Source organism: Mercurialis annua, linkage group LG2, assembly GCF_937616625.2.
Source record: "Mercurialis annua linkage group LG2, ddMerAnnu1.2, whole genome shotgun sequence".
NCBI lineage: Eukaryota > Viridiplantae > Streptophyta > Magnoliopsida > Malpighiales > Euphorbiaceae > Mercurialis > Mercurialis annua.
The window spans coordinates 6760697-6775082 of record NC_065571.1 but is presented as its reverse complement, the minus strand read 5'-3'; the positions used below and the strand labels follow the sequence as shown (position 1 = coordinate 6775082).

Genomic DNA, 14386 nt, shown 5'->3' with positions numbered 1-14386 from the left:
TTTGGAGAAGCTGACTAATCTCACTTTGCAGCCCCAAATCAGCCCCTCTACCAAACGAAATAGCTGATTTATGAAAATTTATAGTCTGCCCAGAAGCCTTGCTATAAATCAAAAGGATGTCTCTGATTGCAGTACACTCCTGAACATTTGCTCTAGCGAAAAGGAGGCTATCATCTGCAAAGAACAAATGAGAAACAACACAACTTCCACCAAAACTCAGCCCTTTTATCACCCCAGAAGCAACAGCATGGTTTAACAAACTAGAGAGGCCTTGGGCACAAATAAGGAAAAGGTAGGGTGACAGGGGATCCCCTTGCCTCAAACCTCTCTCAGGGCAAATATTCCCTCTAACGTGACCATCAATCAAAAAAGTAAAATGGACAGAGGAAATGCAATTCATAATTTTCTTAATCCAATCCTTATGAAACCCCATTTTATTCATCATGGCAGCCAAAAAACACCACTCAACCTTGTCATAAGCTTTCGCCATATCAAGTTTAATAGCAACAGGGCCATTCTTTTTTCTATTAGACTTTTTAATAACATGCACACACTCAAAACCAATCAGAGCGTTCTCAACAATATGCCTACCAGGGATAAACGCACTCTGAGCATTATCAATGACCTCATCAAGAGAAATTCTAAACCTATTCGCTAAGGCTTTAGAAACAATTTTGTAAATAACATTACAAAGACTAATAGGCCTAAACTGGGTCATATTAGCAGCTTTTTTCACTTTGGGAATCAAGGCAATAACAGTACTATTAATACAGCTCACATCTCCATTCTCATTCAAAATATGAAGACATACCTTAACAATGTCATCGCCCACAATACTCCAATATTTCTGGAAAAATAATGCAGGAAATCCATCACTGCCAGGCGCCTTAGTAGCAGGCATATCTTTTACAGCATTAACAATATCTCCTGAAGTGAAATTTTTGATCAGCATATCATTTGTTCGAGCAGACACTGAATTAGTCACATAACGAGTAACACTGTGTATATCCTGCTCACTCGGACTAGAAGATTCAAAGAGATTATCAAAATACCTCTGAATAATATGCTGTATCTCACCAGGCTCCTCCTTCCAGTTACCATTTTCATCTTGAAGCCCCTCTATTCTATTCACAGCTTTCCTTTTAGAAGCCTTCAAATGAAAAAATCTTGAATTTTTATCCCCATGAGCTAACCAGTCAACTCGAGATCTTTGTTTCCAAGCTATTTCATCCTGTCTCAACAGCTCCTCCAACTCAAACTCCACTCTTTTAATCTGATCTAAAGAAGTGTCTCCAGCTTTGGCATTAAGAAGAACCCTAAGTAACTTCTTCTTTTCTGTTATCTTCTTTTTCATATTCCCAAACTTCAAATTACCCCATCTGCCAAATTCTTTAGCACAAAAATTCAGTTTTCTAGGAATGTCCTTCATATTACTCACACTACCCTCTGTAGCCCAAGCTTCAGCAACCTTGTCTTTGAACTCAGGTTTGGTAGTCCACATCTCTTCAAAATGGAACCTAGAGCCCCATCTCTGATTTCTGTTCCCTCTGCCAATCTTTCTCTTCCCACACAACAAGATAGGTCTATGATCCGACCTACCAAAATCAAGGAGCTTTGCCTCATACTCTGGGTAGAGAGATTTCCATGCCCAGTTTAGAAACTTAGCTTTCTTTGCTAGAGGCTAAGGTCGGGCTTTTATCGCCTTCCACTCCTTGTGGATGTGCTAATAATAATCATTTATCAAAAAAAAAAAATTGATAAAATATTATTATTTTCGACAAGCAAGGGAGCAAAAATACATTTAAATGAATTTAAATAAAATCTGATGAAAAAATCATTTAAACAATTTGAAGCGCCAAAAAATGTTAAAAAAATGCGCCACTCAAAGTGTTCTTGTAAAGATTTCACAAATAAGAAATGTTAAAACTAGGTTTTGTTTTTCTCAATTTCAATTTTCCTTACAGAATCTTACAGAAAGATTGGGAAATACTATGCACAATAAACAATTCAGTTCTTCTTCTTCTTCTTATTCTCCTTCGTCTCGATTCCCTTCAGTTTCAGATTGGGAACAAGCACAGCCCTTAACAGACGAAGATCTCCAAGCAATTGACGCAATCGAAGCGACATTTTTTCAACAATCAACCAATCGCAAAAAACGACATTCACCTCCTCAAAACGACAACTCCGACTCATGCCCCCGCAGAACTCGCAGACAGTTACCTAATTCTGTTTTAGGCCTTTTAACGCCTTTTTCGCTCTCTCCATGTCGAAGTAAACGACCTAATTTAATGCATTTGTTTATTTCTTTAACATTGAAATGTTTATAATGTATTGTTTTTAATTTGTTCAACAGCCGGTGATTATGTGAAGATGAGATATCCAGCGATGAAATTTGGTGGGAAAATATTGTATAGTAGGACACCGGCTGATGTTGACAAAGCTGCGAGGGAGCTTTTAAAGAGTGTCGAATCTATACGAAAGGAAACAAGTTCTGCTTCTATTGGATTTGATATTGAGTGGAAACCTACTTTTAAAAAAGGTTTGTTTGTTATTGTTTGATTTTAATTTTGAGCTTGAAAGAATGTTTACGCGTGCTAGCTGATTTTACTTAATGCGGAGTTTTGTGGCATTTGTGGTAGCACTAATTACTGTTGGCTGTCACTTTTCTTCTGTGTTTGAAATGTGTATCAGAATATTACCTTCGCATATTATACTATGACCGTCTTAATTAGGAAATGCTATGTTACCTCAACAATTTTCATGGCGTGGTCTTACTTGTTATGAGCAACCCAAAACCTCTGGCCGTTTTATGTCTTCGTTAAACTTCTCTTGTGAAATTTTGCAGTCTTCATTCTAATGTATATCATAAATATAAAGCTTCGGTATAAACATGTTGAGTTAGATTTACAATCAGCTGCGTCATTATCATTGGGAAACTGATGTAATGTAACTACTAAATGAAGTCGAGAAGTAATTGTTTTCCTTATTGTTTCAAACAATCTGAATCTTTCCCGTGTCATAAGCTGATTACGGATCTCACTCTTACCAAAGGACAACAATTCCCTACACCTAACTTGTTAGTATCTGGGAAAGATGAGTAGCTTTTGTACGGGTATTGTGACATCCGGGGGAGAACCTGCATTTGTAGGACCCTAAAAAGATTGAAGTTTAATACTAACCATTAAACAAAAGTTATGTTCTCCAGAAAATACTGGTGCCCCCTCAAAATTCGGTATAAATCTACATCAGCCTCTGCCTGCTAAATATTAGCAGCATTTTCCTTAATTCTTAAATTTGGAACCTTATATCTAAAAGTTTAATCACAAATATATTATTACCTTTTTTTAATATTTATTTCTACTTTAGTGTACTAAAAGAATTATTTTAAGGTCTTCCATTTGAAAAGTTCTAGTGCCACCTATGTGAAACTTGCAATGTTTTCTTCCCAGCTACTTTTGTATCCGCTGTCCAAATATTTGGGAGGACTACGCATCGCATGTGTAAATGCACATTGCCTGGATTTTTACGTAGAGCTCTGTTATTCAATTAGATGATGCTGAAAACAGAGAGTGGATGATTATCTTATTGAGCAGGTTCATGATGTGTGCAGGTTGTAAAAAGGGTTATATCAGACTTACACCTTTGGTAATCTAATTAGTGAAAAATCTCATTTTGCAGGTGTTTTGCCTGGAAAGGCAGCAGTAATGCAGTTATGTATTGGCACCGATCATTGTCATGTGATGCATATTTTTCATTCTGGAATCCCCGAGAGTCTGCAGTTTCTTCTTGAGGATTCTACACTTATCAAAGTTCGGAAAATTTCTAGCACAAGTTTCTGCATTTATGTGCATGCATGAAGTATTTTTCTGGCAAATCATGACTCCAGTGTACCGGTTGACATATTTACAGGTTGGAGCCGGAATTGGCAATGACTGTGTTAAGGTTTTCAGAGATTATAAAGTATCTGTTAAAGCAGTAGAGGACCTCTCCTATCTGGCAAATAAGAAACTTGGTGGGGAATCCAAAAGTTGGGGTCTTCAATCTCTGGCTGAGATGCTTGTTTGCAAAGAGGTATCTATATCTTCACTAGCTAATGGTGCCGACTGCATTGAATACATTATGTGGAAGTCTTCGTTAAGCATTAGTAATTTCTGGATTTTAAGCTGTGCTGCTTGCTCCTTTATTTTATTAATAGTCAATCAGTGATTATTGTCCTCGGACCATGTTTATCCAAGATGCAATTGCAGTACAATTTGACAACAGAGGGGATCTGGTTTGTTTTTTGTTGCAATAATTACAAAATTACTCTAGATTTGTTGGTAAAAGATTTGTTGAAATACTGTTAAAATTAAAAGATAGTTTTTGATTGAAGCTTTTCATGCACTGTCCACGTAAAATTTTACCCTGAGGCTAATGACTGTGTATTGTGCTGTTGTAGGGGAATAATATATGCAGCAGGTTGTATATACCTTTATTGGATTTGAATCTTATGAATTTTGGATGTAGGGCACTTCATTGCACATAATTTAACTTATTACGCTTGTAATCGGGCCAACATGCCCCAGGTGTGCATAATTGAGAGGGTCAGAAGCAACTCTCCCCTTTAGTTTTTCCTAAATTCTCTTTATGCAATCATAATATGTTATATTCTTAGTTTCATGCAACGAGTCTCCCTTTCTGTTTTGCATTTTTATAGTTTTCCAAGCACCGCAGCGGTTCATTGTAAATTGAATGGAATATTGCATTTACCGTCATTCAAATTGCTGTGCTTGTTTTTTTATGGGAATTTTTAGTGATGTCACTTAATCCTTGCAGCTTCAGAAGCCCAATAAAATTAGATTGGGAAACTGGGAAACAGATGTCTTGTCAAAGGCGCAACAAGAGTATGCTGCTACAGATGCTTTTGCTTCTTGGCAACTTCACCAGGTAATTGCTTAGTACTGCTTTCCAGTTGTAGTTGGAGTTACTGAAGATACTTTTATCTATATTTAGGTGTTAAGAAGTCTCCCGGATGCGAAGGACACAGCTGATGAAAAAAGTGTGGACCTGAAAGTTGTGCCATAATCACCAGGTTTACTTTTATCCTCAAATAATCATGTATGCCTATTCTTTGTACAAACTTGCAATGATAAATTAAATTTTGGGAAGTTGTCACCTTTTTAAGTTACAACAGAGAGGTTACTTCTAAGATTTTTTTTTGCTTCAGATGAAATAATTTTACATTTTTAGTACTGACCTAGGGGAATGTAAATTGACTCAAGTAGCCTTTTGAGGAGAAATTATCTAATTGCTATGGCTAGTGAAACTCTTTGTTAGGTTGATTAATAAGCTAAGCAAGAGAGTATTTCTGCTCTTCCTACAAAACCATGTTCCAATTTTGAGTAAGATTTGAAATTGAGAGATGCAATGGAGGTAACAAACCTCGATTATGGATCACCATTTGGGCCACTTTCTATATCTATCCTAACGGCTAGGATTATTAACACGAGGAAACCTCAAAAAATATATATAATTTTTTAGTATGGTTTGATATGGGAAGTCTTCTTTTTTCTTGGAAGCCATTGGGTTGTGTGCTAAACAATGAAGTAACTTGCTCTTTATAGAACTCTTGGTCTTACATGTAGATGGAAACGACTAGAAACCTCTTCACTCTCAGGCACTTGAACGGTGTTAGGACACAAATAGGATAGGTCCTGATTGGTGTTTCTGGCATGATAACTTTATTAGGGAAATTAGAACAACATTAGGCTAAGCTTTGATTGGAGTTTTGACATGATATTCTATTTTTTTTATGGGAAAATAATTTCATTAAATCAAATCAGAGGCAGTTACATTTGTGAGAAATTCAGGAAAAGGACAGAACCACTCCTGATGATCTAACAAGTATTGGGCATTTTGCGCTAAACTATTAATCATGCCATAATCTTGTAACATTTGTTTCCTCCTTAAATCTAGGGGTGTGCTTTTGAATCATGTTTATAAGAAATTTAACTATGTCAAATCAAACCAAATTAGTTGGTTTAGTTAATTTTTTTGGTTCAAGTCGGTATTTACCAAACGTGAATTGAATTTTTTAGCTTTCAAGGTTGAACCGATCTGAATACTGAATTATTTATTATTGAAATCAATCAGAATCAATACGTCGATTTGGTTTAGTTCCATTTTTACATACCCCTACTTACCTGTGCGTCTCCCAAGCAATAATAAGCACAAATTTATTTTCTTCTTCGATCATGTTATCCTTGAATTGAGCTGGACCAGTAGATGAATCAAGTTGCGCATAGGTTTTGTAAACAAATGGACCACAATTAAAAAGGAGTAAAGGTCATCCAGTCCTGGAACTTATAGATTGCGCTTATTTAAGTAAAACTTGTCATATTTGGATAATTGTGTTTAAAATTCTTCAAAATAAAACTTAATTACGTCAACAAATTTATTTCAGAGTGCATGAAAAGTAACTATTGAGATATTTTTATTTAAATATTACTCCAATTTTAACATGTTTGTGTCTAATATCTTTTGTCAGTTTTAATAAATTCATAGTTGCTTTTAACACTTTCTAAAAACACAAGAGTGGACATGATTGGATTTATTTTTAAGACTTGTGTACTGAATCATCAAACTAGATTGAATTTTATTTATATACATCTGCCTTGTAAGTTTAAAGACCGAAATGACACTTTACTCATTTATAAATTTAGTGGAGAGAAGCAGAAGGAGTTATATGGAAGGGTTGGTATTTTATGTTTGTACTTATACACAAGTGCCAAAATCTCACTTATCAAAGGCAAAAAAATGAATTGAAATGTGAGAATGAAATGTCTAAATCAAGATCCAAAATGGACCTCCGAATTTGCGGGTCATTATTAAGAGAAAATCCAACACAGCACATGTCCTAGCACATGGATGAAGAGACAAAAGGTTATTATGTCCATTTCTTCTATTGCCTTTTGCCATGCAACTCAACTCTTTTAAATGAAAATACAACAAATTTCTGTTCATATGTTAAAACAATTTAGCTGTAAAATTGATTCTTTCCTTTTTCTTTTTAGTATTGTTTTTAGTACTTGGTTTATGCTTTCTTCTTTGTCTTTGTTCTCTTATTTGTGCATGTTATTTGTCATTTAATTTCTTTTGGCACCCTTTTGTTTTTGATATGTTTCTCCTTATTCATGTTATATCACTATATATTTACGAGTTTATGATGCATGTTAAATTTGTATTCTTTTGTTATAATATTTGGATTTTAATTTTATTTTGGTGAGTGAAATAATGACCATTGTTTGACCAAAAGAAAAGAAATAATGACCATTTAGACTTTCCCTTGAGCGGTTAATTTATATAGGAAGAATCGGTAATAATATTTTAAAATATCTAAACTTGAAAAAGACAAATTTAGTATTTCAATTTTTTTAAAATATATCAAATGAGTATTGATAGCTTTTTTTTAACCACCGAACTACTAAATTTATTGATATGGTTTTCCATTTTGTTTTCATATACACAAGTCTATCATGCACACTACCATAGTACCATTGTTGTTTGCTAATATCACAATTTTTTTTTTAAAAATAGGGGTTGCTTATCTTTTTAGTTAACTATTAACTGAAAAACGTTTAAAAGTACTTGTGTGATATATTTTTAAAATGTTGAAATACTAAACGAAAAAATAGATGACCTGGAAATTTGTATTTATTGTCGTAAATGCCCCTTGTTTAAGTAGACATAAATATGATTACCTAAAATACAAACATGATATGATTAATAATTGTGTTTGATATATAAAATTCAAACATGGCATGTTTATGATATAAGTTATATGATATGATACATATAAACACGTTTGACTAAAAATGTAACTGGATCAGCTTGTTTAAAATAACATGACTAAATCCATTTGGTTATTTGAATAACATATGAATTTATTTAATATACCAAATAAAATTCTTAACACGAACTAAAATAAATAATATTATAATATAACATAATATATGTATGATTAAGAATTTAATAAAAATAGAATTTAAAATCATATTTGATTAAAAGCATTTAATCATTTCTAAATGGATTAGATGTGTGTAATCTGTTTAGACATGAAAGTAATATATTATAAACGGGTTGATTTATTTATGACATAATTTTATGTCAAACTCAAATATGTTTAAACAGGTAATAAATAGACAGGTCTAATTGAATAGTAGATTTAGAAAAGTGATTTGTTTTGATAAACAACAAGTCATTGTATGAACGGAAACATCAATTGAAATAATCTAGTGTGGATTTATTCAAACTATAAATCAATAAAAGTACGTATCTAATGGATTGAGTTAACTCAGTCGACATGCAGGGTTTATTATACCAGTTTCTAAGGTTATAGGGGCTCAAATGCATTGGTAAATAGCATAGGAGCTTAAATGATACTTGACAACAAGTACAAGGAGTTACAAATATATTTTGCCTAAAATAGCCTAAATTTCTATTTTCATTAGCCCTCATATCTTGTTCTTCATAAGCAAGCTTTCTTTTATCTCTTTTCCTTACTACCCAAAACTTCAAAATCCTTTAAAAAACTCATGAACCCTAATTTATGTTTGCCTTAAATTGTTTAAATCTTCATGAACTTTAAGATCATTTAACCAGACCATAAATAATTTATTGATTAGCTTAGTTGCATAGCAATAAAACTTAGTCGGGAAATGATCGTAGGAATCCTAATACAAATACAAAAATCGCTAAATCCAAATCCAAAAGTCCTAATACTTTATCTAAATACAGTAACTAACCATTTTTTTTACCAATTATGACGGAATTTAAAATCAAAACTTCTCTAAAAAAACCACGACTCATATCATGGGAGACGCTCGGCTGCGCCTGATGATGAGAAATGTGATCTTTATTAATTTTGTAAAAGATGATTACAAGAGCCAGTTATGGTTGCTTTTATAGTTGAAGCAGCTATAACAGAAGCTCAACAAACTTTAACAGAAAGTTAAAATAACTACCTATCTAACGGAAGTTACTAACGGCAGTTCATCCATGTGCCTCGTGTGTTCTGCTGACCTTGAACACATGCGCTCAGTATTGTGAGCTAATGTGCTGAGCTGTAACACACACTTGGTGCATGAGTTGCTTGAACCAAGTGTGTGAGGTGAAGTATATTCATTATCCCTGTCACGACCCAAATTATTGAGCCGAGACCGGCGCTAGGGAATGGGAGTAGTAGCTCCAAAACCCGTAGCAAGCCTAAAACCACTAATAATTTTTCGCATTTAAAAACATATTATTATATATATATAGAATATTTTCAGAAAACTCTTTTAGATAACATACTTATAGATATCAAAGTATTATATTAGAGTTTACATTCAAAATAAACTATTTGAAATTAAATCGCTATCCTTATACTGACACCTACTGACTACTGCAGCTCTAGGAACTCATACTTGTGCAAGTCCAATGACTTTTGGCACAATGGAGATGGCTTGTCTGATCCGACTTCTAATACCTGCAAACATCAGAGTGAGGGGTCAGTATTTGGGAAAATACTGAGTGAGTATGCAACTTATTATCGGTATTATCAAAATACACATCGCATACTCAAACATATATATATTTATCTCGATATAATATGAAAATAACATAATATTCATAAATAGCAGATCCGACCGAAACCCTAATCTTAAACTCTGAACTTATCTCATTCCGAATACTCAAATTAAACTGATCCAAGTGGTCCGACCCGGGAGTGTTCACACTCAACCACGTCAGTCGCGACCAATCTCTTAATCTCAAAGTGTGAGTCCAACTCACTGGTGGGTCCAACCCACTAGATACGGGGCTCAGGTTACACCGTAACCGAGTTCTCACTCGTATCACATTCATATCGTATGCGCATTTCGTAATCTCATAGACAATCTAGACACGCTAGACTGACTCAACTACTGGTGATCACACAGCCTATTGACACCCAATAGGTAGTTGGTTTCTTCGGATCGCATACTAGATACTCATATTCAAACAATGAATATAATGGCATTCATATAGTCTAATTCATCAAACATAATATCTCATACGAACAAATCATGTAAACGCGATGTATTAATGATAATATTCATAATATATGAAAATAACTTTTGTAATAACAATACGCGAAAGTAAATTGCCACTCACTGTGACCGCTATTCCTTATATCCGAACGTAAGCTCCAGGAGACTGGTCCGTCAATCCTCGTCGAGCTTCTTGGTTCGTCATACTTGTAGCTCGATAGTCCGTCACATCTATCATAGGATTCTATCGTTAAAACATATACTTAGAGAATCCTATTCTAACGATTATTCTAACTACCAAACATGACAAAAAGTGCAAAACATAAGTCGTCGTGTTCTAAACGTATCTTTCTTGATGTCTACCACCAAATCTCATTCTTACACTTGGTTAATACCATTAGTGGTGTTCAACTAATCAATTAAGCCTTGCTTAATATGTTCATTCCAAAAGCCTAGCTCAAAACGTCAAGTTCCATGTCCTTTTCATGCTTTCGGAAGCTATTTTTCGCTCCCGGAGGTCCCCCGGAGGTCACGATCGAAGTAGGGCACGTCGTGCTAGCTTGGCACGTCGTGCCCCTCATTTTTCATGAAGGGCACGTCGTGCCCTTCCTTGTGCACGTCGTGCACCCCTGGTGGTGCACGTCGTGCACCCTTGTGGCGCACGTCGTGCACCTCTGGTGGTGCACGTCGTGCACTCTTCGGGTACGACGTTTTTGATGCTTTCGGACCGTTTCCGAAGCCCCAAAACACTCAAAATCTCTTCTAATATATACCCAATCCATCTAGACTCAAAAGTCATTAAGAATCCATTCAAACATGATGAAAAACGACATGTTTTTGACATTTCGATTCAAACGTAACGTTTCGTATCGAAACAGCCCCTTACTCAGCAAATTTCACCATCAAAACGAAACTCTTACCTTGATTTGATGCTGCAAAATGATAGAGGATCCTTTCCTCGTTCCGTGGCCGCGAGAATCGCTCAATTCCGAGTCCGAACGAAGGAGTTATGTCGATTTTAAGTTTGATCGCGTTACGAAACTATGTCGCACGTCGTGAGACATAGTCGCACGTCGTGCGACACCCCTAAACAGGCCCAAACATCATCTCGACATGCTCCCGACATCCCTAACTCATTCCGACATGTTTCTACACCAATATAACACAATATTCAACTCAATAATCATCAAAAACGTCAAAAACGACGTGATAACGTTTGATACGAATCGAACGAAACATAACAGCCATGAATTCTTCAATTACAGCACCCAAAACAACAAAATTACCTTCATTTGAACCTTAGAAAAGATAGAGGATCGAATTCTTGATCCAACGGCGCGAGAATTGCTCGATTCGGACGAGAAACGACGAAGCGGCGGCGGATCGACGATGATCGCCATTTTCCTTCATCTGCTCTGTTTCTTCTTCTCTCGATTCTTCTTTTCACTTCCTGATTCATATATATACTTTGGCCAAAAGATCATTTTGATCCCTCACTTCTTTAACTTAAACCATTTTTCTTTTAAACTTCCTAATTTAACCAAATGGTTAAATTATCCTTTTAACTCAATTACATACGTATTATTTATATCCATATAAATAATACTAACCCAAAATTATTATTTTCCGTCAATAATCTTTTAATTACTATTCTCGAGATTTAGTTGGCTAATTTGCACTTTGGTCCTTGAACTTTTCAAAAGTTGCAATTTAGTCCAAAACGCATCCGCGTCCAAATTTTAAAAGGTCTCCGATTGACCCGAAACTTTTACCACATATACTATAAAACATTTCGCGGATCTTGGCGAAATAATTTCCATTTTAAGTCGTAGTGGCTAAATTACCACTTTAGTCCCTGTACCTTATTTCGAGCTTTTCTTGACATTTTTCCTTCTAATTCCAATTCTAACTTTAGAATTGAAATATAATATTAAGTTTCTCGAAAATTATTTCCAATATCGCCACCCTGGCGAAACAGGACTGGACACATAGTCCAATTAAATGCTTCAATATTTCGGGGTATTACAATCCCCCCGTAAGCTGGCAGCAAATATATCAAGCATGCCAAGCTTAGAGAAAGCAACATGGAAAGCTTGAGGAGCCAAAGGCTTAGTGAAGCAATCTGCAAGCTGAAGAGAAGATGGAACAGGCAGCAGTGTAATGACACCAGCAGAGATTTTCTCACGAATCAAATGACAGTCAATTTCTATATGTTTAGTACGCTCATGATAGACAGGATTATGAGCAAGCTGAATTGCTGATTGGCTGTCACTATAAACAAGAGCTGGACCTGTATGCATTTGCTGGAGATCATTGAGCAAGAACAACAACCATTGTATCTCACAAGTGATAGAGGCTAAGGCTCTGTATTCAGCTTCAGAGCTGGAACGAGCTACTGTAGTTTGCTTTTTTGATTTCCAAGAAATCAAAGAAGAGCTTAAGAAGATACACATACCAGAAACTGATCTTCTACTATCAACACAAGCTGCCCAGTCTGAGTCAGTAAAACCCTTTAAGCTCAAAGAACTATCAGAAGGAAAAAATAAGCCCTTTCCAGGAGAGGCTTTGAGGTATTTTAAGACCCTATAGACTGCTGAAAGATGTGCTTCAGTTGGTTTGTCAAGAAACTGAGATAGCTGCTGTATAGCAAAAGACAGATCAGGCCTAGTATTGCAAAGGTACAACAGTTTACCAACTAACTTGCGATATAAGGCATTGTCAGGTAGTAAGGGACTGTCTGCAGCAGTAAGCTTTGTAGTTTTGAGCAAAGGAGTAGGAGCAGGCTTTGCATCAGCAAGACCATTTTCTATAAGCAAATCCAAGCAATATTTCCTTTGACATAGACTTATACCCTTAGAAGATCTGGCCACCTCAAAACCCAAAAAATATTTGAGCTTACCCAAATCTTTGATAGAAAACTGCTCATGAAGATAATCTTTGATGAGTTGAACTGCCGGTAGATCATTACTGGCAATGATCACATCATCCACATAGATGAGCAAAGCCATGAAACTAGATCCTGATGTCTTAATGAACAATGAAGGATCTGCCACTGCTGGTTTAAAACCTTTGTCAAGTAAGGCTTGAGACAACTTAGCATTCCACTGCCTGCTGGCTTGCTTTAAGCCATACAAAGACTTCTGTAGTTTGCAGACTTTAAAGGAAGTAGTGGACTCAAATCCTGGTGGAAGCTTCATGTACACTTCCTCTTGTAATTCTCCATGAAGAAAGGCATTATTTATGTCTAACTGAAATAAATGCCAGTGATGGATGGAAGCAAGGGCAAGGAGAGTTCTGACAGTAGTAATCTTAGCCACTGGAGAGAATGTGTCCAAGTAATCAATACCTGGTTGTTGAGTGAAACCCTTAGCCACCAGTCTAGCCTTACAACGCTCAAGAGTCCCATTTGCCTTATATTTTGTTTTATACACCCACTTGCAGCCAATAGCATGCTTATCCTTAGGTAAATCTGTGATAAGCCATGTATTGTTGGCATTTAAAGCAGAGATTTCTGCCTGCATTGCCTGTGTCCAGCATGGATATTTGATTGCTTCATTGTAACTCTGAGGCTCCTTAAGATTGTCAAGAGCAACAGAGAAAGCATGATGTGTTGGGGATAGTTTGTGAAAGGAAGTGAAAGAAGAGATGGGATAAGGTGAGGTACTGTAAAGTACTGCAGCAGATTTTGCTGAGTTTGTGTGAGGTAAGTCAATATGGAAATCTTTAAAGTGAGAAGGTATGACAGTGTTTCTAGAAGATTTTCTTAAAGCAGGAAAATCTTGCTCTTGGAAAACTGAGATAGGAGAATGAAGAATAGAGGTTGTTGGTGATATTGGAGGAACAGTGTTCCATGGATTTTGGACAGAAGTGACTGGTGAGGGTGAGAAAGGTATAGGAACTGAAGTAAGTGGGATGAAATCATCAAATATAGAAGGTGCATGAGTCATGGACTGTCTAGAAACAGATTGGATTGTATCAGTAGATTTAAAGAAGGGAAAAACAGACTCATAGAATGTAACATCTCTAGAAACGAAAAACTGTTTGGAACTGATGTCAAACAATTTATAGCCCTTGACACCAGTCTGAAATCCTAGAAAAATGCATTTTGTAGCTCTTGATTCGAATTTTTTCTTATGAGAATGAACATTAGCTGCAAAAGCTAAACATCCAAAGACCTTGAGACTAGAATAAGAGGGGTGTTTTTGATTTAAAACAAAGAAAGGAGTGGAATTGGAGAGAATAGGAGAAGGAGTAATGTTTATAAGATGGACTGCATGTAAAATGCATTCTGGCCAAAAATAAATGGGCACAAAAGATTGGAAATAGAGAGCACGAGCTAC

General features: G+C 35.7%; 1 protein-coding gene across 3 annotated transcripts; it reads left to right on the top strand.

The window, feature by feature from the left end:
* Positions 1 to 1844: 1844 nt before the first annotated feature.
* On the top strand, positions 1845 to 5188 carry LOC126666957 (3'-5' exonuclease). 3 transcript variants are annotated; one of them, XR_008790240.1, is made up of 6 exons: positions 1845 to 2271; positions 2354 to 2539; positions 3679 to 3809; positions 3910 to 4071; positions 4507 to 4583; positions 4816 to 4893. XR_008790240.1 is itself a non-coding variant. In XM_056104893.1 (6 exons), exons 1-5 carry the CDS (start codon positions 1863 to 1865, stop codon positions 4528 to 4530), a joined length of 912 nt encoding a protein of 303 aa, XP_055960868.1. In that variant the 5' UTR covers positions 1845 to 1862; the 3' UTR covers positions 4531 to 4565; positions 4816 to 4884. The 3 variants fall into 3 exon arrangements, 2 of the variants coding, with proteins under 2 accessions (XP_055960868.1, XP_050215849.1); XM_056104893.1 differs by having other exon boundaries at positions 4507 to 4565; positions 4816 to 4884; XM_050359892.2 differs by lacking the exon at positions 4507 to 4583 and adding an exon at positions 4993 to 5188 and having other exon boundaries at positions 1848 to 2271; positions 4816 to 4926.
* Positions 5189 to 14386: the final 9198 nt, after the last annotated feature.

Bases quoted from the DNA above. Each gene is read 5' to 3' on its own strand.
- LOC126666957 (XM_050359892.2), top strand. From the start codon at position 1,863: ATGTTAAAAAAATGCGCCACTCAAAGTGTTCTTGTAAAGATTTCACAA. The intron at 2,540-3,678 runs GTTTGTTTGTTA...CTCATTTTGCAG, and splicing joins GAAACCTACTTTTAAAAAAG to GTGTTTTGCCTGGAAAGGCA. The intron at 3,810-3,909 runs GTTCGGAAAATT...ACATATTTACAG, and splicing joins AGGATTCTACACTTATCAAA to GTTGGAGCCGGAATTGGCAA.